This window comes from Takifugu flavidus, chromosome 5, assembly GCF_003711565.1.
Source record: "Takifugu flavidus isolate HTHZ2018 chromosome 5, ASM371156v2, whole genome shotgun sequence".
Lineage (NCBI taxonomy): Eukaryota > Metazoa > Chordata > Actinopteri > Tetraodontiformes > Tetraodontidae > Takifugu > Takifugu flavidus.
In genome coordinates, this window is record NC_079524.1 from 8456502 (window position 1) to 8483189 (window position 26688).

Below are 26688 nucleotides of genomic sequence, written 5' to 3' on the forward strand. Positions count from 1 at the left end.
TAGAATGTTTTCATATTCGTATTATTACTACCATACAAATGGCAACTAAGTGAACTCGACAGGTCATATATATATAAAACCATCCTTGTTTAAAATCGGCCAACAATGAATGTTGTTTACATATTTGGTCTCTATTTCCCTCACACTTTCACTTTCTTGTTGTTTGTCTGCCTTTTCACCACTCTCTCATATGTCTCCTGCTGGCTGTATGATTGCTTCTTTTTCTCCTTTTCTTTTTGAAACATTCTTTCTTAAAGCCTCTCGGGCACTGTGCATTTCTTTCAATGTGCATTTTCCAATGGTTACCAGGGGCAACATTGATGAGGAGGGACAAGTGGGTTGGTGAAGAACTAAAGCCTGGAGAAGCATAACAAGGCTAAGGAAAACCAATTGGTAGAGCACAATTGTAGGATATGCAGTTCTTCGGCAGACCTGTGACAAAAGCAGGAATTGCAAACACAATAGAGTATGACGGAGAAGGCTAAACAGCATCTGCCACTCTGCCTGTGTGTTCTCTGAGAAAAACAACTTTATTATGTGTTTTTTCTCCGAACTGATAGAGAAAATATAAATAACTGAAAAAGGCACATCGTGGTCTTTGATAATTATACGCCAAAGATACTGTTTGGGGGATAAATGTCTGGCTTGAGAACACGCCGACATGTATTACACACAGGAGTGGGGTCAAACATCTACCTTTGCCTCACAGGGTGACCACTCCACACCATGCACGGGCATGCATGCATGGGTGGAAGATAGGACAGACATGCAAACTCCACAACTGCACTCACCAATCCATTCCATCACAATATGGCATCTAGCTAAACCTTATCATCACTTATCATCACAATGTTTATTATTATAAGCAGGAACGTGGTTATTTGCATTTTAGAATACAGTGTTCAGAACGGCAACGTTGTTGGGGCGGCAATGTATTAAGAAAATCAGTGTGCACTAATTGTCCTGGCAAAATACTTGCACTCTGAACAGACTGCATGTCTGTTTGGCAGCACACAGCATGCCGTCACCTCACAGAACACAGCCTGGAGTCTGAGTTGTCACTGGCAAGTGTTTTTCTGAAGCATTGCACTTGATTATCTAATCAATGCTCTCAATTTCAAATTGTAAATTAGGGTGACTAGAAAATTAAGATTTATCAAATAAATCAGTTGCAGGTAGCACCAACACCACAGGTATAAAATGTTCTCAGCCACATGAAAACTGTGACCATACAGATGCTAACAGCTCAGGGCGAAGCATGTTAGCTTGATATATTTATTTCTGTTTTTTTGATATTGTCATACCTTTGCTGTTTTGTATTTAACTATCTTTGGTACTAAAAAGCAATATCTTCTTATCTAACAGATCACGAGCACACGCAAGTAAACTTTGGATGCAACTCTACCTCCCCCAAGTGGCCAGCTTTGGAAACTACAATGACGTGACAAGCCTTAAAAACTAAAAGTGCGTACAGTGTAGTTAGAACATAAAACTTTAACAAGTCGTGGGACTTTGCGAATACAAGAAGTACAAAAACATTCAAGATGTTACTCAGAAAAGATAGCCACACTTTTCTATCCTGATTGTGAAGGGGAAAATGCAATCATCTCTCACTGTTTCTGCATTTCACCTTTAGGTGGCAGCATTTAACTATAAATATCTCCCAACAACGCCTCGAAGATGCACACCATGACTATCTTAGAGGGCTATATTACATCAAATTCAGGTTTGGATATCCCCATATTATTACAGTCAATACAGTGATGGAAAAGCTACTTTAGTCTTATTTTCCTCTTTAAAAAAATCTGTCATGAAAAATCCTTTTGAAAGGCCTCTGGAGTAATCACATATTTCCTTAATTAACTCATCCATTAGTATTTTTTTCATTGACTTAGGGAATGTTATCCTTGTTAATCTTCATATGTCTACGTGCTAAGTCACTATTTCAGTTTTCACATCTACAATTTCTAGCCGTTGCCTAGCACGGCTGTCACAGTGACCCTGACAGGGACTATGCTCACAATTCCCAGCCTCCCGCTTGTAGTCATAGGTCACACCCTCTTCTCTCACTGCCTAGAAGCAAAAACACACACACTTGCACACTGGGCAGATCTAAAAAGCATTATTACTACTGACAGTGTAGCTGCAGAGCGGTGAATAACAGCCAGCTGCTGTTACAGTGGGAAACATGCAGGGGGGAAAAAGGAATAAGGTTCTTATCCTCAAAAGGTATGGATCAGGTTTTCTTATCACACAAAATCGAGTGCATGTAGTATGTCTATGATAAGACATATGCCGTGCCTCTGAATAGCCACCATTGTGTCTCATGTTTAGCAATTATTTTGCAGCATGAGAGCAGTTGTAAGCGAGCCTGCCCGGATGGATGAGAAAAGGGAGTTGTTGGGGGGGGGGCACGATGCGGAGATGGACAGAGGAGATGCATGCAAGCCAAGCTGCTTGCCAAGTGCTCAGAGGCTGTTAGAGATGCAGGGTGACAGTAAATGTAAGTGGATGAATCCAAATGGCCATAAGGATAAGGAGAGGAGGCTGGGGAGAAGGCGGGAACAGCAGAATATATCAGGAAACAGCCCATGGATGGTGATCCAAGAACAGGCAAACCTGCACCTCATAAATGTTTGGATATACAGGTTGACTATATATGCTGTGTTCAAGTGCTTCTTTAGATTAGTACAATACTCTTAGTCGGAATATTGGTGGGGAAAAGGGCTTCCAATGACAGTGGACATGATAGTGGAGCAAACTGATAAGCTAAGTGACCTTTGACCCCCTTTTCTTAAGCTCAATTTAATAAAGGATTAATAGCTCATTGGCATTCCTAATGGGAGGTGCACCTGTGTGAATGTCCTGGACACATGCATCCTAAATAAGTAATGTCTAACTAGACAAAGGCACTGCAGCGTCCATGACAAATAGTGTCATTTCAGAAGGGAATCGCACACAGAAAAAAATGGAAGGGGAATAATTCATGAAGAATGCACAATGTCAGGGTTAAATACCCACAAGCACATGAGCAATATACATCCAAGGAAACCTTTGAACAGACAAAATGGCTTTAATAATGCTCACTCGGAGAGTCCTGAACTCCTCTTTTGTCTTGGATTCAAGAGGGTCTGAAAGCAATGAGCTTATCAGGCCGTTTGCTGCCCTTTACCGCTCAGCAGAGTTTCGGAAATGAAGCTTTTATGGCTTGAAGCTTTAAGTGGACCGGCCAAAGCCAGGTTTTGTGACATTTTGTGAAGGGGAACAGGATCTGTCTTCCAGCAGGGTCTTTGCTGCTCAACCTTTGTGCAACTCAAACTAAGAAACAACAGGCTGACTCAGCAGCAGCAGGCAATTCAGAAACGTTACAGAAATCCTCCAATTTAACTGAACCCGTGCTTTAATATTCTGCCTACTTTATCAAACACACTAAATCAGTTGCGACGGGCTTTTGATCATTAATGTTGGTATAATGATCATAAGACACACATCAAATATGAAGTAACTGTGGGTGAAAACCCTCACAGTGGTACCTGGTTCCATCAATGTAAGATGATAAGATGGAGGAAAACAACCAGCTGCTTCCCTAAAGAATCAGCTCAGCTCTATAATTTCAGTCTAATTTTCAATTAGACAGTGACTTTAAAACACAGACTTACATTTTTACATTACATTTTTTTTACATCATCTGGAGAGGTGGAAAATGTTCAAAGCGGACTAATAAAACTGCCTGGTAGCTAATCACTAATTATTAATTTACTACCAAGCCATAAAAACATAATGCTGATCTCAATGACAAATTATTTATAAGGGATTTTTTTGAGTCATGCCGCGTATTCATCAAATCCGTGCAGAGGCTTAGCTAAAACTGTGGGATTTGTTTGCTTACTAAAGATAAACCAATAGGTGGTTTAATAAAGATCTGGGGAAAAAAAGATCTTTCCGCCCGGTTACCGATTTATCCCCTGCTGACCCCCAGCTGATGGAGAGGGTAATGGTGACAAGGGCGCCTCGTTAGCTGTCAGGAAAGGGCAAAACATGAAAACAATAGGTCAAATGGGATAGGAAGGAGAGGGCTTCTGTAGAAGATCCTGAAATTTCTCTGGAGGCCTGAAAGATGAACAAATGTGTGATGTTTGGGAGCCGAAACATTCTCGACACTCCTCACTTTGTTCCAGATGTGACACCACCAAACAGGCAGCACAAACATTAATCTAAGTCACGCGCGCGCGCTGTTCATCGGTTCTCCTCACATCTTCATCTGGGAGTAGCTGTTCTTCTCGCTCTCTCTCTCTATCTGTCTCTCTCTCTCTCTCTGGAGTATGCACTGCTTCAGCCCCTGATTGTAATATGCACAGTAAAGCATTACACACTCTACCTCCTACTGCTCCCCTCTCCTTTCCTCCATCTTCTTTTCCTGCCAATGCTCTATTTGTAGTTTCCTGGCCCAGTGGGCATAGGGGGAGAGAGATCGAGGGTGAGTCTAGTGCGTGGAGTTTTTTTTATCGCCACTGACCACTATAATGTTCCTTTAACCCCCAGTTTTACCATTGACAACGCCTCACTAAGGCTCTGTTCTCGCGTGACATCGGATTATAAAGGCTGCTGAGAAAGATCACAGTTGTTAACGGAGTTTGATAAAGGGGCCCCAAAACCAATTTTATCAAGTATTAATTTGGCTCAGTTCTACATAGCTGTTGTGCACACAACTCCTACAATATTGCAAAAGAAAAAGCTTAAATTGGGGACAGCTTTTCAATAGCACATGCCCCCCGATGCTCTGAGGCTCCCCTGTCAAACAAAGGTCTCCCAGACTTTCTTAGAGCCATCTCACTCGGACACTTAATGGTCTTATTAAAAGCTCTCCAGTCCTTCTCCAGAGAGGCTTGAGTGCTCAGTAGGATTGATGAATATCTTCTCTTCAATATACAGGAAAATAAAGTGGCGAGGCCAACATGTGATGAGATGGGGGGCATGATCGCAGAGCAAAGGAGCGGGAGACAAAGTCAGACTGCAGCTCCAACGTGCGCATTCCTGTGGCACTGACAACCACTTCAGGTCTTTTTCTCTGCGGTGACATCCATCCCGCCCCCCCTTCCCCCCGCTTGTAACCGTAGAGCCTCTTAAGGCTTCGGGTTCTGCACAGCTTTCATCTCTTCTGGTGTATCAGGACTCAGTCTGTCCCTCAGCGCTTCAAACAACAAATGCAATTCTCTATGGACCCTTCACTGCTTCTCTACAATACAGCCAATTAGCGCGTCTCTGCGTTGTGTCAGTTTTGTGATTTGCAGTAACGGGCAGAGCTATTATGTATGTATTCATACATGCATTGTTGTTATATTAATAAAGATGCAAATTTCCTCTGGCTATAGCAAAATATATCCGCATGCTACATGGTGCAGAAAAATCCAGCTCGGGGCAGCCTACACATTGGTAATCAGCTCCTCAAATCCTAAATACTTTAAAGATGTCATCAAAGAATAAACTTTTAATACATATCTCACATTAACCTGGTATAGCCAAGAAAAATGAACTGGGACTGGAATAATAGCAGAGTTATACTGATGTACGGCTCCCACAAGAGGGGGATCCTGGCTTAATTCAGCCTTCAAAAATGCTCCCTTTTTTTTTTAAGGAAACGAAATTGCCATTTAAATTTTTTTAAAGAAATCAGCTGATGACAAAACAGCACACAGAGCAGGACCAACACAGCAATCACATTTACAAGCCTCGTGGCTTGATTTCAAACCACCGAAAGGCTTCATCGAGGTAATTTCCATATTCTAATATTCTAATATGGAAATTACAGTGATTATTTGTCTATTACTCTTCACAGATGAGCGAGCCTTCTTCTATCAGTCGCTGGGAACCTTCCATTCTGTGAATGAAGAATTATTGGCCTCTCAATCCAAACATTAGTGTTATTCTCCTTCCGATTAGTCACAATAGATGATTTCAGCTCTCTCTTAAAGTGTGAATTCCACATTGCATAAGCAATTTCACTATGTTTGGGCTTTTAGGTGAGTAAAATATAGACAGTCACTCTATATACGGTAACTCAGCTTTTTTTCATTTTGGAATTCAACAAACAAACTGATCCTGTTTTTAATGCGTTTTTAGTTGTCATGTTCATCTGTTATCTCAAGTTAAGCCCTTCCTCACCAATCGAGACGTTGAGAATTCAATTAATTAACGCCTTTATAATCTCTAGGATTTAAAACTGTAAAGCTCTGTACGTTGGGATTGTTCTGTGCCTCCATTTGGTACAAACAGCTACCGGACACATCAGAATCAGACCACGTAACCCCCATATTCTCTCTACTGGCTCAGTACATTTTAGACCACAGTTGAAGATTTGAATGAGCTGTTAAACTGAGACTTTAGCACTTTTTTTTTTTTTTTTTTTACAACATTCTGTGGCAAAATTTGCCTCAATTCTGAGATTGTTTCTGATGTGAAACATGTCCCAGCAGCATCTTCATTATTTCCTTCATCAACCTAGCGTTCCCATAATTTGTCTAATATGTCCCAAAAGTGCTATGTCAGCTGCTCTTTCAGACTGGAGGAGGGACACGTACGCGCACCACACCGGTGCTGTTCGGCAGGAAGAGGTGGGGCTGTTAGAGGCTGTGAGCTCAGAAGAGGTGCTGTGAAAACCCAGTGTATTAAAAAAAATGCAATACGTGCCTCTGATGGGCTCGGTGCTACCAAGTGAGATGTTTCCTGACATCTGGCTGACTGTTGGTTACATCCGTGAGGGATAAACAACCCAATGTTGAGGCCGGATGTGAGCAGTTTACAGTGAGAGGACTTTATTCCATCATGCAGCATGAGACTCAGGAAGAGCTTCAGGTTGCAGGATGATTTACTAAATCACCTGGCTGCCACCTTGCATGTTTGGTTGCCTGGCTGGCTGTGCTGGCTTTGGTGTTGCTGCTTTCAGCAGGGGAATCGATTCCACAGTTGGATGGCTGACAGACTGACTAGCTGGTTAACCTACCTTCTGTTTCCAGGAGGACAGAGGCCACGGGGGACAGACGTGTGCACACACACACACACACACACACACACACACACACAGACATATATGCCTGCCTTTCAGTGTGATTCAGATGCTCCGGGCCTGATTGGTTAATAATTAGGACCCAAGAGACACACTAACTGTGCACAAACCTCAGATAACCTGAATAGCATGAAATTCTAACACAAAAGTTCACTTTTAGCTGTTTGCTGTTTAGAACAAGTGGCCTTCTTATACTTCTCTTTTTGGCATTTTCTGCCAGCAACAGTCACAGCTGATTGTGCCCACTTCAGTGGCTGTGTTTAGGCTGGACATGGTTTTTAAAGTTCAAAAAGCATTTTAGAATGAAAGGAAGTGGCATCTGACACCTGAGCAGTTGTGATCCACACTGTAGGGGTACCATATATTATAAACTTTGGTGATGACCATGAATACATTAATCCCAATGCAATAATGCCTGCAGGAAATGAAGAACAGTAAAAGGTTTGTCAGTAAAGGATATTTTTGGTGTTATTTTATACATAAAAAAGCTCTGCTGTTGCTCCTGCTTCTAATGGTAATGAAGGCCATTTCACAATAACCCACAGCCAAAGAAAAACATCAAATAAAAACGAAAAGAAGCAGCCGTGAAGGTCATCAGCATAAGGAAAGTGAGCATGTGCCTGCTTGTTTGAGCAGTTCTAATTGAATGAGACATCTCCTGTACTTAAAAAATAATACTATTAATTGGTTTGTATGCGGCGTCCACCTGTCTACGAGGAGATTATTATTTCGACAGCCTGGAGCGGCACAGATCTGCTATACACCCATACTGTATTCTAAAGAGTGAACCTGGTAACACCTCCGATGCTCCTGCAGAAGGGTCAGATGGGATGAGGCACGCACAAAAATGTGTCATATACCAGAGAGAAAGACAGTCACACATCCTGCAGTGAAGTTAAAAACGGCATCTGGCATTTTAAAACAAGACGTCAGCCCTTAAAAGATCACTTTATTCACAGAAAAGCTGTAAATATCAACAGTGATGTATTGAAATGAATCCCACATTAAAAGCCAGCACCAGGATGACATCAGCAATATGGATGGGGCCCTGTACTGGATAGGGTGAACACGGTCTATTTTAAATTCACGAGTGAATTGTTTTTATGAAGTGCCCGAAGGTTGTAGTGACATTCTAAATGTCATTAAAAGCTCTACCCTTGGATCCACTTAAAATGACAACGTGTGAACTTGCAGATCATTATTCTGCTGATTGAATCTGTTATATAGAGCTGCCCTAAACAAGATGATTTACAAATTCAGCTGGAGACCAGGAAAAAGAGGAATTAAAATGAGTTGAAAGTGACACTGTCAATCATGCGGGCTAAAGTGAGGGCTTTCTATGCAAGGTAGCATGATTCACGCTCCGCAGTAGATTAATCTACTCCCCCCCGTGGAGCATCACAAACACAGAAGTATCCAATTTTAGATGCCAGAAACCCACATAACAAAGTTCTCCATGAATGCACATAAACATTTAATTTCCCAACATGCATTATGGCTGAGCCCAATCACATTATTGTAATAATCGGATCTGACTATTTTTCTTTACGTGAACCTCACTTTTGTTTTCTATGGACTTTTTTTTTACACATGCATGGATGTAAAAGACCAAAGTAAATCCGATTAACATGCGTAACATGCACAGAGGTTGCCAAAGTATCGCGGAGAAATCTAGGCTAATCTGATTTCTGATATTCTCATATTGTCGTTATTAAATTGTGCTGTTTACATGATCACTATTTACTCCATGTATTTAAAAAAAGATCTGATTTTTCTAGGCAGTGATCTTCAACTACATTAGGATGTTTTACATATTCAGTTTTTGATCATTTGACCCTTCAAATAGCTTTCAATTAGTTTCAGTATCAGCGTTCAGAGATCAATCACATTCTCAAGGACCTATTGATATACTATATCTATGCTCTCCTGTAATAATTAAATCATATTTAAATTGGGATCACACAAAATCACAAATTCTTAATGGTATAATTCCCTGGAATTGAAATAATGGCAGCCCACATACAACATGAGCAATTTCATCATGCGATCGTTAGATCTTGTGATCAGATCAGGGAGGTTAAGGATCCATATTCCACTCATGCTACAAGGCGATCTGCTCCAACAATCAATAAGGAGCAGTCTTGAGTCAGGATTACCCCCACAATTCCCTTAAATCATCACAATCATCCTGCATTCTCGGACCGTCTTTGTTTTATATTTTTACCAGTTTACTTTTTTAGGGAAACAAATCACAAATCTTGTATTTTACTAGATATTAATGAAGTTTCAGGGGACTTATATACCCCCCAAACAAATTCCTCACTCTCCCTCTCCAGTATTAAGTGACGCAGCCTTACAGCTACTGCGTGTTGGTTGGTATTCAAAACGTGACTTCATTCTGGTTTGCGGAGCTCTATTTCATCAGCTGATAATACATCACTGAGCGAGACACAAGGATTCCAGGGACAAATTATGTAGACACACTCTTCCCTGAAGAAGATGTGAGATGCTCAGACAGAAAAAGGGGGAGGAAAATAGCTGGTAACTGTTAGCAAGTGGAAGCCTTTACCTTGGGTTATGGAATCATTCCAAGCACTTAGGTTCCAAAACTGAAACTGTTTTAACTGTCTTATTTTCTATCCAGCAATTATTACAACATCATTAAAAAAGATAGATGTGTACTTAGAAAGCAAGGTTGCGCTTCTAGATTAACACAGCAGCACAGGGTTGTGGACAGCAGTACGGGCAATGACCTGAGGTTCAAACAGCCCATCGTTCTCTTCCTACTCAGCAATGCAAAGAGAGGAAATAGGTTTGATCTGCTGGGAGGATTTTGGTGACAGCAGTGCCTCCATTCCCTGAGCCTCGCCCGCTCTAATCAAACAGTGTAGTAAAGGGCAGAGCCTGTACGGAGGAGAACACGACGCTGGGTTAATGTCATGGGTTGTGGGCTCATCTGAATTTATATATTGCTCAATCAAATCAAAGACGTGTATTGGCTTTACAAAGGATTTCCACAAGGATAAGAAATGTCTTATAATGGTAGCAGCATCAAACCAAGCACATCACTTTTGTAGTGAGATGACAAAATAAGGGTACTTTATTGGTTTTCTGCTTTTTTACAGTTGTGCTTTCAGTTCCCTTCAGCAGAATGATGCCAACGATCAAAGGCAAGTAGCGCATCCTTGAGGAAATTCCAATTAAGTCACAAACAGCACGAGATATATGACAGACTCATAATTCCTTACTGCTTCTATTAATTGAAGTTCAATGATCCACACTGTGTAGTTCAGTGTGACACCTGTGTCAAAAATACGACTGGCGTTTGACGCCTGCAGACGGTGTTAGCTACTCAACATGATGTGCGAGTTAGTTGTTAGTTATCTCATCCAGCCTTTGATGAATTTCAGACTCTGTTGTCTGTTCGGCACTCACTGATGGGATTATACAGTCTATTACATGTATTAAATCAGTACTGCACATTTGATTTAAATTAAAAAAAATGTCCCCTTCGGAAAGACCCACAATTGAAATCATTTCGGTCCATTTAAGTGCCACTTTAATGCATTTTTAGTCCTAGCAAATTTATGCGCTCATTTTTTTCATGTTGTTATGGGAAATTAAAAGTTTCTCTTTTGAAATCACTATTGCATAGATTTCTGGTTTTGGGACATACCAATGGAGGTGAGGTCTCTATAGTGACTATAGAGAAGAATAAAAGCAGCTTCAGATGATCTAGGAATTACCCTCTGATAAATATATAATATAATAAAATTTTAATTTCCCCCCACTCTCCTCAAAGCATCCTCATGAGACCTGGTCACTAATGATACCAGTGTACAACCATAACTAATGCAGCTACGATGATTATGTCCCAAATGAGCGAGGTGACCTTCTGTAAATGCATTCACAGATTATGGAGGCAGATTATGAGCAACATCAAAAAGGATGGATCAGTTTCATATATAACCAATCCAATTAAGTGTAAAAGGACATAGTAATAGTGCACGTGGATGTCCCCTCACTTCCGGCGGCTTACATGGAGTTACAGAAGCTACTGGCACTTGTAGATTCTGAGGGGCACAGAGGAGCACCAAGGAATGATGCTGAATGGATTAGACAGCCAAGTGGGAGGTGGCAGATCAAACTTTTGTGTACTTAGAAACAAAATTAATTTATAAATCTACCGGGTGAATACAGGATTGCTGTTTATAAATTTGTCTCAAGGAACCAAAAATGCAAATTACAGCTGACCTTGTATTTCTGCGGGGAGGGTAGATTTACACCAGTAAAGCCAAAGCTACTGGCCAGCCATGAAACTCTCTGGCCTTTTTGCATCCAAATGACATGAACATATATACATATACGGCAGAGGCTGCAAGGGTAAATGCGTTCATCCCAAAATAACCAATAGTTGGTATTTGCTACTGTGTGTTATGTGCTAACAAAGATCGGTCTGAGCAGTCAGTCTGTTAAGGCGATAAAAAAAACAATCGGCACTGTCAATTCTCGCAGCATCCAGCAATATGAACAAATAATACCTCCCGAGACACATTCTGACCTTGTTCCTGTTGGCCCGGCTCCTGCTTTTTCTGCGCAATCAATACAACAATTCCAGTTTAATACAGATGGGGGAAAAAAAGAGAAGAAAAGACTCAATCATACAAACAAAACCCAACGATTAATTTTGCCCTAAAGGGAATATATAGCCCAAATTTAAAGTATTGATGCAGAGCTAAAACAAGGCAGCCACTCAGGCGTTAGAGATGCAGCCCGCTGCAGGGTTTCTTTCGTGTCTCTTGACCAGAGCGTGCTGGAGACATGTGCATGACAGGTCGTAAGATGAGAGCTGACAGATGCGGCAGGAGACATGTGGGGCTGGGAGGCACATTATACAGAGCCAAGATGCTGAGGAATCAATACACACAAACAGCATGTGTACAGCAAGACAGACGGAGAAAATAGGGAGACAGGCAAAACAGCAGAGAACGAGGTAAGACGTAAACTGTAGGTGGATATAAGACCAGCAAGCGTTTGTGAATAAACTGGTGAATAAAAAATATTTCTGACAACAGTGTGCTGACTGACAGATAAAGGAAATTGGTACACTGCAGTCAAGTGCTGAGTAAAGTGGAAAGCTGGAAATGTGTATAGGGTATCAAGGCAGCTCCCATGGCTGTCTTCGTCACCACACATTAAATCTGGATCATTTTCATGGCATACGGCACCTAATATCTGCAGCCTTACTCTCCAAAGACTGTAATAAAGTGTAGATTCCGATCTCAGTCCACGTCAACGGGTAAGCCTCCCCGCAACCAAATTTACCCTAAAATCTAAAATCTATGTACCACTATTATCCACTATGTGCAAATTATAAGGGATGTCAAGATTTTGTAAGCTTTAAGAGGGAGCAAATATTTAATGAGGAAAATTGCTGTAACGTGTAGAGGATGCTGAAAAAAATCTTTTACAATCAGTCAGTATAAATTACTAACTAGGGCGATCAATAATCAAGCTTGCGCATTAAAGTCCAAGTGCTTCCTTTTGGAATGACCAGTCGGTTTGTCCAATAACCCTCTCCACAAGCCCGTTAGACACATCCTGAAAGAAATGATCAATAATTCATATGTCTTTACACTCTTGCTGAACGCTAACAACACACTACAGACCGAGCCAGCTGCTAACCGTGCCGGCCTTTTTTTAATGCCGGAAAATGTCATTTGATCTATGCAACGCATGCAGTTGGGTACTCAAGGAACAACACGGGGAACCTCTGGCATTTAACATATTACAAGGCTGATGAGTAGATGTCCAATGGAGAAATGGGAACCAGCGGGAGCGATGTAAAAGAAAATAAAAGTTCCTGCTGTGCAAAATTTGCAGACCAGTCCCTTCTTTGTTGTTGGAGCAACTCCCATCCCGTCTGTGAAACATTATTGCGAACGTCTATGATTCCTGCAGGACATTGCCATATTTTTGTTTTGTTTTTTCCCTCCACTGGAGAGATAAGAAATGTGTGATATGTTTTTCAGTTGCAGTTTCCCTTTGATCGATTTTTCCCGAATGTGTGAGCTCTGGGAGTGCCCATGCACACGATGTACATGTTGATGTGTTTAGGCTCCACACAACCGTAAAATCCGGAGTAGAGGTATTAATCTTTAAGACAGAAGGCTCCTGCAGGGCTTTGTCTAAAATGGTGAGCTAGGAAGTTTTAAATTGGGTCCAAATCTGGAACCAGTTTGACTCCGAAATTAAATCCATTTAAACATAACCGCTCTAGCATGATGTAACTATCCTCCAAAGGCCTGACTTTTGAGCCGTTTAATGCCTAAAATTGTAACCACTCAAAGGAATAGATGTTTCAATTCATCCTCTAAAAAAGAAGATTCTGCCAAATCGCCATAACAATGTATTAAGTGCCCGGCTCATCAATAAGAAAGACTGTTGAATAAAGACAGAAGATAGGATGTAAAGATGGCAATCATCTTGTCAGACTTTGGCAGATAGATATATTCACTTATTGTTGATTCAACAAAACAGTGATGGGATCCATAATGAACTGAAAAACTGTGTCAGCTAAAAATGGAAAATAGATACACTCGTTGCCATTTAGCACAAGATTTGATCCAAGAAACTACAGTATTAAACAGAGCGCCGATGTTCATGTCAGAGCCGTGATATTGTAAAACAAAATGAGAGGCTTAGCGTGCTGGAACTGTCTACACGCTAAAACCAAAATGTTGCAGTAATCTTTCAAATACAATTCAGCAGAACACAGAATACGTGTTTGGTTTCCGGTTGGGGACTGTGCAGGTCAACGTGAGCGAAGCATGGAACTGGCATTCACATAATCGCCTGCTGTGCCGGTGTTTCAGACACCAACACTCGCGTCATAAAATGTCACAGAGCCAGAAACGACCAGTCGTGTCCGTTATTGTTACCCAAGTTATGCTTGATGCTGATAACGCACGCAGCCACACTTTATCTGCTCCAACCACACAGTGCAAATGTCTCAAAATCGTCTATTGTTCTTGCATATTTTGAAAAGATTTGCTTCGCTTTTTAACGGGAGGGATGGAGACAGAAAAAAGCAAGATTAAAGTGTAGAGGGGCATTTTCAAGTCGCGTTGCTGAGGGGACAAAATGTCCACCAGGCACGTCAAACTCAGTCCTCGAAGGCCACGCTTCTGCCGGGTTTTCTATCCCACTGAATGCATTTTCAGCCTGGTGGGACAGAAAACCCGGCAGGATCGTGGCCTTCGAGGACTGAGTTTGACACATGTGGTCCAGCCGAACCTTCAAAACTCTTCCTCTTCCTCGATGAGTCTCATTGTCTTTTGTTTTGACATTTCTATATCTGCCCCCCTGGATCCCCAAATCTTGACGGCAATTTGTCAGGGGGAAGATGACGCACCGGGAACCGCCTCGCTACTGTCATCGCACCAGAAGAAGAAAATAAGCAGCTGAACACCCCCATGGCAGCCCCAGAAAAAGAGCAGGGAGGCGTGCCATCTCCTCATCAAAGAGTGCTCCAGAGGACTCACAGAGGCCTTCTGCACTGTCCAAGCTCATCCTCGTTTGTGACACATTTGGGTGATGTGTTTTACCAAGGGGGAATCTGGGTTCTGTGCCAAACCAGCTGCTGAAGAACACACAACACACAACCCTCTGGTGAGAAGATCTGCCTAGATACAAAACTGACATTTACTGAACTGGCTCAGCTTATTAGTTTTCCACGGGGAAGCTGCTTCAGAGGTGATTGTTCGTGTCATCTAAAGGGGCTTATAATCACCAAATATGTCTTGTTTATGCGGCTTGCAGCCACAACTTAATTGACAAGTTTTTCAAGTGACAATACTCGACTTGCTGCTACGCGGTTAATTGCAAAAATTAATTAAGTGCACGGTTTCTCCATAATGGCCACATGCATCAAGCACCTCTTGTGCAGGGTAAAGACACTGAAAAGGCTTTCACCCTACAGATGCTGAAGGAGGAACGGTCAACCTTGCCTCCAACGTCTGTCGAGAAGCACTCGAATCGATCCTAATGGAAACCAGGGCGGACTGCTGTGGTTTACATGATTCTTCCAATGCGTGTTCATTAAAGAAAATGCGATCGCATGGGATTTCCCAGGCTATTTCGTACACTATTCTGGGCCTGTGGCATACAACAGAAAGATTGAATTGTGTTGTTGAGTGTGCGCCTGCGGAGGTGCTGGTCATGTAATTAGCCTGCCGTTCAAACCGGGATTTGATTTGGTTAATTAACGCCTAATTGTCCTCCTGAAGCAGGTATGAAATGCACTTCAGCCTCCTTGCAACGCACTGCGACTTTGCCGCCTTGGGACAGGGTACAAGTTCCATGCAACATTTCAGACATCACATGTGTGCGTCTGCCAAGCAGACCATTTTGCAATGTCACTTCCATCTGTGCCTTCATCCCTCCCTCCCTGGCTTCCCCTCCATGTGACTGTTCTGCCACTGTGATGAGGGACCATTCTGTCCGTCAGCCAGACGAGCTGGTGCACTTTCTAAAAGCTGACCGCTGACCGAGCCTGAAAGCCAGTATCACTCATAACTAAGCATATCTTATTAAACAAAGGATGGAAGCAAACATCAACCCGTTACAGAAACTTTAATCAAAAGCATACACTAAAGAGGAGTGGTGACCTTCTAAGATTTCATTTCAGCGGCTCCTTTTTTCTCCCCATCCTCCCTCCTTCCCAGCACAAGTGAATAATTAGAGCAGAAACATTTCCCCACTTGCTGAGGTTTTCCAGAGCTGCTTTTGTGTCCGTCAGCTTGCATGCAGCCAGGCTTTACCAAAAAACTGCTATTGCTGCAAAAATCCCCTCTGTCATTTCACATTAGCTCTACTTATGGCACTGGCAACATCTGACGTCCCAGCTCTCGGGAAATATATGCTAATATAATCCATATCAACATATCGACTGTTTTTTGTTTTTTTCAGAGAACGTGGTTCACATTGATGTGAATTCCCCGTATCCCAGAGATGACTTACGAAACCATTGCCAGAAATCTAAAGCTTATTAATATCTGAAGACCACTCATCTTAAAGGAACACAGGGATGCACTTGTGTCAGTAATATTTCCCTTAATCTGCCTTTTTGTCACCACCGACTCGACATCAAGTCGCAGCATCTCCACCTTCTTAATGTGCCACATGTAGCTGAGCTGTCAGATTTTGAGGAGAAAACATTGAGATGACAGCGTAATGAGACTTCATTAAATAATTTGTTTCTTTTATTGAGCAAAAAATTTTAAAAAAAAATAGCCCAGCTTGGAGTCTCACACCTGATCTGGCGGCCAAATGAGGATTCTGTTATTTACTAAATAAATAAATCAACAAATATATATAGTAAGGGACATTAGGTGCCGTTATTTCCTGCCATTTATTTTGTCGATGGATCCTGGTTAAGCACTTTATGTCTCAATAGCTAACGTTTATTACTATTCCAACACTGTTCATGGACCAAAGGCGTTCGACTATGGGGCACCAGAAAGTGACGAGAAACGGAGCCGGAGCTCAATCGGATCCTGGAATGCAGAGGAACACCCCAAAAGTTCCAATTAAATACGAACCCAAGATTTCCAGGCTCCAGCGCGTCTGTGATGCGCCCAACGCCCATCGCGCTGAGCGGGGGAGAAGCTGAAAACGCACACACGGATAAAGAGAAGCAGTTTCCCCTCGTTCGTCCTTACCGTCGAAAACCTTGAAACGACGACGGCCACGACATTCGGGATTTCTTGAGCCCGGGTCGGTGCCCCGTGTCCACCGCGTAGGTCCGGTCCATGTTCCTCGGCTTGAGGTATCTCTCGGTGTCCGAAAACCCTCTTTGTCTCACGCGGTCGTTCTTGCGCACGATCAGAGCGTGGTGGAGCGGAGACAGTGCTGCCTGGTTCTGCTGCCGCCACAAATGTTTGGGCGCCTTCGCACTCACGGTTCCGCCGCCGGTGACCAAGGACACCGTCCCCACTTTGCCGCAGACGGGGTCCATCCCTCCTTAGCAAGTTAAAAAAAATATTTCTGAACAAATAAACTATAAAATAATACTCTTTAAAACATGCAGGTGTGGGCGAAGGCGTACTTAAGGTGGGCTTTTTTTTCGTAGAAAGAATTTAATAACCGGGACTCCAAAATTACACCTGTTAGTGTATATAGCACAACTTTATAGTCGTGAGCTTTGAGTCCACGTTGGGTTTTTTGGCGTTTACGTAAAGCGTTTTAACTCCATTAACTTTATCCTCAGTGTCCTGCGCATGCACGTTGGATACAGCCAAAAATGCATCCATTTACGCATCAGGAGACGGCAAGTATGATTCGGATAGACCCCTGGATGAAACTACAAAAGGACTCCCTATAACAGGTCTGGTGGAAGAGTGCTCCCCACATTCTCAAGAAAAATTCTACAAGGTGAGTAATGCTCTCCACGGGACAGTCCCCACGGCTCGATGCGCGCACTGCATTAGTATGCAAAGTTCTGTGAAACCCGCGGTCTCGCTTCACCTGAACCAGTTCATGCGTAAAACCGCGCAGGTGTGGCAGCACCGCTCTTCGTCTGGGAAGTCGCCTGCGGGAGCAGACGGCGAAGGGATATAGTGGCCAGGTTTATACAATAAACATGAGAGACCCACCCAAAGCACCTCCCCTGAAATCCTCCATGAGTAAAAAGGAGGAGGTGGGACTGGGCAGGCAGCCAGGTGGCCAAGCCATATAACAGCAAAGTGATTAATGCGTCCATTGGATTGTGAAGGTGTACGACCTGTACAAAACAGGAGTTTAAAGAAAGACTTCTCTGTCACAGGACGTGTGTGTGTGTGCGTGTGTGTGTGTGTGCGTGTGTGTGTGTGTGTATGCACGCGCGTGCTTTGGTTTATCTCCCACCACATCTCTTGCAGCAATTGTATCCAGAAATACAATCTTTGCCAGTTTCAATGCTATTTCGGACTATCAATGGACTTTTAACAGCAGCCGATAAGTGTGGCGTTTAGCACAGCACGCAGCGGAAAGATAATGAGAGCACGCGCAGGCACAGGAAGGTTCAGTTGTGGACTTTGTGTTGGCCCATGTTTATGTGCCCACGCTACCTGCAGAGACACACTGATAATGCACCTGCGGCAGAATCAACCTCAAATCTCATTTGTTTCAATATTGGCTTTATCATAAACAGTGTCATGGGAACAAGTAAATCCCAGCATGCAACGGGACTCAAACAACATATTGGATGGGCAACTATTTATGTTAGCACACCTTGCAGAAATGTTTGTCACTTGGATTTAATGACTACGTAAACATGTGTTGTAACACTGTATCCGCCTGCACATGTAACATTTGCTCTTTGGGTTTCCCAGTCTGCATGATAACAATACTATCATAAATATTTGGGTTTTTTTTTAGATATGTAGACAACTAAAATTAAAACTTTGTTAAAGCTTGTTTGCAATGCTAACCTATATATAAAGATATATGCAACTAATAACAGATATTTAGGGTCTCCTGAGACTCGTACCAGCAGTGCAAACAACTCAAGTTAAACATGATAATGCACTTGAGTACATAAAGTATGTAAAAATGTATAGACAGAGAAAGAAAGGGAGAAAAAATGCAATATCACAACATCACTGAGAGAGTTACACACACACAGACACACACACACACACACACATATGTTAAGCAGAATAAATGTTTTATACTCCAAAAGAAATCCAGAAGAAAGCTTGCTGCTTCCCAGCATAAATACGGTACTGCAGTCTCGTTTACCCAAGCAGAAAGTCAGCAGCACTAAATTCTCTCAAGCACAGACTGCAGAGCTTCCATTCTTACCCTCTCACAACTGTATATTTCTTACTCAGTGCAGCTCTGAATTATAAATGAAACAAGCTTGAAGCTAAGTTAAGATGTATGGTCTTGGAATTCTCTCCACGACTTCCATTCCTTTCCTGTCACAGGTCAATTTTATTGCCACCACTTGGCACGAACTTTAATGCAAACATCAGACTTGCTTGAGGTGCAAAAGAAATGCATGTTTAATGGAAATGACTGGAGGAAAACATTTATCCACACATGCACTGATTTAGCAATTGTGAAGTTAAGGAAACTGTTCTGATTGGCTTTAATCGTGTTTTTTCTTACTCGGTTCCTGTAAAGAGACAAAATTAAGTTTATATTGATTTCCTCTATAAAGTTATAAGTCTGCTAATAACATTCTCTTTTCTAAAACCAGTTTTAATAAGTTTATGGACCTATTAAGATTTGCCTCACTACTTATTTCCCTTGTTTACCCCAACCGACGTTGCAATTCCAATCATCCTGGAGAAAGAAATTAACAGAATAACATGACAGCAACAAGAAACCCAATAGGAACAAAGAATATGCTGATGCAATTTCTTTCTCACGACGTGAGTGTTAAGCTATTAAACATTCGTATGCAGTAGCACAGTGGTGATGAGCCAGGCATTAAACCTTTCAAAGTGTGCTATTACAATCAAAGAGATCATCGTGTTCTCTGAATGACAGGTTAAATCCGTCAGTTTCCGTGGATAATATCCCAAGGGTTCGGGGATTTTCCTCTGGCACGGTAAATCTGACCACTGGATTTATTAGACAGCTCTGGCTCGATTGCTCTATATCTGGAAACAAGAATTTTATATTCTGAATGTATAATTGCCAGCAGAGCAACACACAACGCTCTCATGTATGTTTCCTGTTTGTGTTTCAACTATGGGAGCCATTTTTCCTTGAATCAACCCAAAATTTAAAGCATCATTATCTAGCGTAACATTAAAATAGACCGAAAGTGTTATTTCACTGTACTGCAGATATTTACGGGTCTTGTAGTGGTTCATTGCTACTAAAATATGAAGCTTTACAGCATGCCTGCATCATGCATCTGCGAGCACCCTGCAGGCTTTCACCTCAGGTGGTAGCTCCTAATGCCATTGGCTACATCCACCCCTGGTCCTCCGATAAAGAAGCTGATTTGAGAATTGAGGCCTGTACCAGAAAGTAAGTCCAACATACCCAGGTAATCTTTCTATTATCCGGCCAGAACAATGCGAGCAATCACAGTCCCTCTGAACAGTCACACAAAGGTGGTTCTGCAGTTGATAAGGCAACGCTGATTTCCCAATGTGCCCTTAAATACTCGCAAGAACGAATGAGATTTACAGTACGTAACCAGTCGTGAAGATGACAGGTGTAACCTTATTCAGCGCTTCAGCAATCCTGTCAATCTCCACATCACTGTCTACTGTATGCTGATACTGAATTACAGAAAGTTACTGATAAGTCTCTGAAAGGAAAGAGACTTAAACAAAGGCACAAGGAAGCCCACACGAGAGGATTCCAGGATCTTCTGTGAATGCTAATGGCATTTTCCAGAAAATGGGTTGGTCAATACACAGCACATTCCTTAGCAGTTTAGCAGCTTAGATAGATAGATAGATAGATAGATAGATAGATATAGAGAGATAGATAGATAGATAGATAGATAGATAGATAGATAGATAGTAGATAGATAGATAGATAGATGGATGGATGGGGCTGGATGGATGGATGGATGGATGGATGGATGGATGGATGGATGGATGGAGGAGGAGGATGACGGATGGATAGATCGATAGATAGATAGATAGATAGATAGATAGATAGAGATAGATAGATAGAGCTGGATGATGGATGGATGGAGGATGGATGGAGGATGACGGATGGATGACGGATAGATAGATAGATAGATAGATAGATAGATAGATAGCTAGATAGATAGATAGATAGCTAGATCGCTAGATAGATCGATGATAGATAGCTAGATAGATGGATAGAGATGGGGAGGATGGATGGATGGAGGATGACGGATGGATGATAGATCGATAGATAGATCGCTAGCTAGAAGCTCGCTAGATAGATAGATGGATGGATGGATGGATGGATGGATGGCTGGATGACGGATGGATGATCGATAGCTAGATAGCTCGAAGATCGATAGCTCGATAGATAATCGATAGATAGATTTAGATAGACGCTCGATAGATAGATAGATAGAGGATGGCTGGATGGCTGCTGGATGATGGATGACGGAGGATGCTAGATAGCTAGATCGCGATGGATAGATGGATGGCTGAGGCTGGCTGGATGGATGACGGATGGATGATAGATAGATAGATAGATAGATAGATAGATCGATAGATAGCTAGATAGATAGATAGATAGATCGATCGATAGATAGATAGCTCGCTAGTGGATGGATGGATGGCTGGATGATGGATGACGGATGGTGATAGATCGCTCGATAGATAGAAGATGATAGCTAGATAGCTAGATAGATAGATAGATAGATAGATAGATAGATAGATAGATATAGATAGATAGATAGATGGATGGATGGATGGATGGATGGATGGATGACGGATGGATGATAGCTAGATCGATAGATAGATAGATAGATAGATAGATAGATAGATAGATAGATAGATAGCTAGATAGATAGATAGATAGATAGATAGATAGATAGATAGATAGATAGATAGATAGATAGCTAGCTGGATGGCTGGATGGATGGATGGATGGATGGATGGATGACGGATGGATGATAGATAGATAGATAGATAGCTAGATCGATCGCTCGATAGCTAGATAGATCGATCGCTCGCTAGATCGCTAGATCGATCGATAGATAGCTAGATAGATGGATGGATGGATGCGGCTGGATGGATGGAAGGATGATATAGATAGATAGATAGTAGATAGATCGCTAGATAGATAGATAGATAGATAGATAGATAGATCGATAGATAGATAGATAGATAGATAGATAGATAGATAGATAGATAGATAGATAGATATGCTCACCAGTAATGTATCATGCATTTACTGCAGATTCTCATCTTATCAAATACTAAAGGTTGGTCGGGTGCCTTCAGCATTAAACAGCGATGCAACAGGTTATCCTGAGGCATCAACCTATTCTGCAGTTAATAATGGATGTTTCCATAATGGCCTATATGGGCTATGTTTAATGTTAAGGTTACTATTAGACTGAGGGCATAAAAAGACATCTAAAAAAACAGACTTAAAGTGGATTGTGATTCAGCTCCTTTGTCTGAGGCATAATCTCTCACTAAGCTTCATCATTTGAGATTCATAGTTTGGGGAAAGAGCATACAATTGAAAGAATTTTCAGTAATTCAGTGTGGAAGTTATCTCAAGTGAAACCTTTCCCATACTGAAGATTAAGAGATATTGGGGGCAAAAGTTGTGTAAATCTACTCTGTGAATGTCAATTCTGTGTATGTTTGAGTCACCATGACTACCACTTAAAACTGATCTACGTGCTTTTCAGAGCACTCAGATATTGTGAGAACAAACTGACGTTTAGGAGCTCACTCCATTCTATTCACCAGGCAATCCATCTGATAAGTGCATAGAGAAAATAGTGGCGGAAAATTTTTTTTTACATCCTCCTACCTGCTGGTGTCAGCAGTAGTGATAGCGATGAGTGGTGGGGTGCGGAGCGGCAGTGTTGTGGGTCGTGGTGGTACCGTGACTGTGTCCGACTCAGGTCTGCGATCACAGTAGTATTGTTCTGCCTGTCTAAAGGCCAAAGGAGGCAACTGGACTGTCCGACAAGACAGCCTCCGCACGAGGAAGGGCTCCATGCAGGTGACCGGCTCTGGGGAGTCACAGGACTCGTTGGATACCTGAAGAGGAGTCAGTGAATATAATGATTAACCAGATCAGTTAAGAACATGCTCACAGAAATTAAAATAAGTCAAAATTAAAGGGAAAATATGATTATAACATTAACAGAATGGTGATGAGCAACAGAGTCAGTAATTATAAATTTTTTGAAGGTAGAAACAGGTCAAATAATGACACATTTCAGAATGAATGTTTCTTTTTATTTAAAAGAAGCATGGCAAAACAGCTGTCGGCTTGTAAAAAAAATTAGACCAGATAAAGAAAGTGGAGAAGAGGACAGAATGAGTGCTTTTCAATACGGCCATGCAACCCTGGAACTATTACCTAAATTTGAACTTTGGACTGCTGGGAGTTATAATTTAGCTGTGGATCAAGTTTCTGCTCCGCTGCTTCCTTCTGGCGAGGGAGCTGGTCCTGCAGGCGTTCCAGCCCACCTAACACACAACAGGTGACCCACTTTTCATACCATCTGTCAGCGTATTGAGTCATCACGACAACAGCCACAAAGTAAGAAATCTCCTGTCACTGGTCACACAGAAGCTCCTTACTCGTCCTCTCATGGCCCCTTGTTGCCTTAGTCACCTTAGTTGCAAACAGAAAGCTGCTCCCAGCAGTGTAGCCTGCTTACAGCTTCTTACAGCTTGAAGGTCATGCATCTCATCCAGGAAAAAAAAAGTTTGACCAGTCTTCACCTGAAACCTGTAAATCATAACCTCTGTAATGAACCCATTGTTCCATCCTGTCGACACTGTCCTGTTAGCATGGAAAACATTGCCTATTTACTGTGCAAAACAGTTGTCTTTGCAAATTAATGAATGGTGCATCATTCATGGTAGCAGCTTAGGTTTCCTTGCTGTAATAACACACACTCTGTTGTCTTCATCGCCTAAAACTGGCAGCGGAGTCTCTGTGGCGTCTTATTCGCCCAGTCGTTAGGTGTGGCGAGGATGAGACATCACAGAGGCAGCTGCTGTTTTTGTGTGAGCACAAGGAGGTGGAGCTGTGGGGGCTGCGTTGATGCCTCGTATCAACCGAAAGGAGAGCGAGCTACACTGGGAGTCCATAAAATCAAAGGGGACCAGGACCTGGCAACCTAACTAATTGTGTTACATCCAAACCTTTGGTTAACCGCCGCGGCCCTGCTGTCATGGCGTCGACATGTTTATTTCAAAAGTTGTCAAGATTTGCAAATCATAGGTTTACAGTTTTGGATATGATAAATACACGTAGCAGGCGTGATGGTGAAGACCATTATATGAACCAAAATGAGTCACAGCCGGAAGGATGGAGTCCATTCTGTCTCGCTGAGACGGAAAGACTTGAGAAAGGATCATTTAGGATAAGTTTTCAGTCCCTTTTCACTTCTTCACATTTTGTTATGTTGCAGCCTTTAAGTAAAAGAGAAAAATATTCTAAGTCCACACTCAAAACCCCCTAATAGAAAAAAATTAAAAACTGAGATTCAAAAACCTCTGTAAATGTGTGAGAACCTAAAATATTGTATTGTCATAAGGACTCAACTCCGTTCTCTGCTTAGGTGAAGCTTGCCTGGGAGCATTAACAGCCTCTTCTTGGTTGGGATTTCTGGGTTTGGGGGACATTCTTCCATTGTTCTCTGCAGATCTTCCTGGTCCAGATGCTGAGAACCACCCCCACAGCGTGATGCTGCCGCCGCGTGCTTCGCTGTAGGGATGGTACTGAGCAGGTGATGAGCGGAGTTGTGTTTCCTCCAAACGTGATGCTTGGAATCAAGTTTAAGCTGGGTTTTAAACCTAGAGGATCCTGTTTCTCACAGTCTGCGAGTCCATTTAGGTGCTTCACGGTCTTTTCTGGAGGAAAAGGAAGCTGGAGGCTTTTGTCTGGATTAATGGAGTGACCAGCTTTGGGAAGAGTCCTGGTCATTCCAAAGTTCCTCCACTTCCGAATTATGGAGTACACTGTGGTCTGGGGAACCTTCCCAGATCTATGCCTCAGTAGAAGCTTTTTTCTGAGCTCTAAAGTTCATTCTTTTGACATCCTGACATACAGATAGGTGTCTGTTCATCCCAATCAACTATCTGAATTAACCACAGTTGGACTGCAAGGTATCAGGGTGTCAACATTTCAAAGATAATGAAGAAAAAAGAGCCCCAAAGCTGAAGGTCAAACATCATATCAGAGGGTGTGTGTGTGTGTTTCTGCGTTTATGTGTGTGTGAGGGTTTGACAGCTTTGTGACTACACTGACTATATGCACTAGAAATAGATACAGGAGTAAAAAGAAGACTTTAGTGGGACTAAAAGACTCAACACAGGCCCAACAGCTCAGACAGAGCAAATCTAAGCTCAGATCAGTGAGAGGAGAGAAACTCATCTATGGAGGCAAGCTTGCCGGGAGGAAACACATCAGGTGGTCAATACACCATTAAGTGCTTGACAGGCATGAAGAAAGTCTTCTGCCTTCTATTAAAGTACTGTCCATTAAACACCTGAAAAATCATCATATTTCAAATGATTAAAATGCACCTTGATGGTCTGATTTTGCTAGATTGACAGGTGACATAAGAGTGTCTTGCTCTAAGCATCTCAAATATAAGAAACAAATATTAAAAAAGCACAGTTTTGCCAGTTCTAATGCGAGGCAGCCCAGAGGGAATAGGTTACTTGCCTATTGAGTGGTTCTTGAGCCATCTTTAATTTGGGCCTGCTCTCAATACAAAAGCGCACACTTACATTACATCTATGGAGTGAGCTGCTGAGGCAGCATGATAAATTCAAGCCAACGCTGCCATTAATCTTGTGCCACACCATGAGGACTTTTCATTTGCTCTGCATGAATAACAATGAGTGAATAGTCCCTCTTTAAATAAGGATCAAGTTTTGCCATTTAGGCCCACACAAAGCTATTGAGCTCATCGTAATTTTAACCTAAAAGGGTTGAACGTACTGTGCAACTGTTACTGTGGGAATAGGTGTAATGCAATTACTCTGTATCAAAATGATAAAATAAAGCTTTGATTTTTAAAGAAGCAGTTTATGCAGGGGACTACAAACTTTCTTCATGTGTAAAACCCTGTTACAGTTTCCTTGATATTAATTAAACTTTAGAAACTGGCTTATTTTTCAAGGTATTTCAAGGTTAGATCAGATTCATTGGCTGTGTCGGTGCCATGCCCAGGAGCACATATGTGTCCTGGAGCTCCCTGCTGAATGAAACCAGCAGTTCACCCTCCAAGAGAAAACAAATAAATTATCCTGGCATTTAGTGCTCCCCAGTATTGTGTCTCATTAGAAAAGATGCCTGCGTGTCTGTGTGCCGTCTTTGTCGTGACTGTAAAGCCTCGCCCTCCCCTCCGCCGTGCAGCTCCTACTCGTCTGCTCTTCTACCACTGCATCCCTCAACATGCCAATCATCATCCAGAATGAAATCAAGCCTTTCAGTCGCAAATTCAATAATTACCTGCACTAAACTGATTTCTATAGAAGGTTTGCAGATGGTAACGAGGAAGCAGGCTCGATTAACCCTCACTTTTTGTTAAATAAAACAGCCAATGTATGATCAAATTTAGAGACAGAACCTATGAAATCCTCTGGCGGCATGTTTTCAGAGCAAAAACCCCTCGTGTAATGGGGCTTTGTCACTAGAACAGTAATAACAAAATAATGTGTTAATGAATCCTTTCACACTTGATTTCCAGTTTATCCAACAGTGAAAATTCCTAAGTAGATGAAGCAAAGTGTATTTCTTTTTATACAAATGTACTATTTTTGGCTGCAGAAATCTGCAAAGCCTTTGATAGTTCTGTGGTGTTTCTTCTTTGATGAATGCCAGATGGCATCTGGCATTAATAATAAAGTAATGTGTGAATAAAATAAACAGCTTCCTGGCAGGAGGCATAAAAAGCAGAATAACAGATAGAATGTTGAAAT

At 42.0% G+C, this 26688-nt stretch overlaps 1 protein-coding gene across 1 annotated transcript in view; it reads right to left on the reverse strand.

Annotated features, from left to right (window-relative positions):
- pde4d (phosphodiesterase 4D, cAMP-specific) overlaps positions 1-26688 on the reverse strand; it is a 98347-nt gene that overhangs the window by 58637 nt on the left and 13022 nt on the right. The window contains 1 exon segment of the mRNA XM_057033583.1: positions 22547-22779. Within this exon segment, the coding sequence (XP_056889563.1) occupies positions 22547-22779 (233 nt within the window).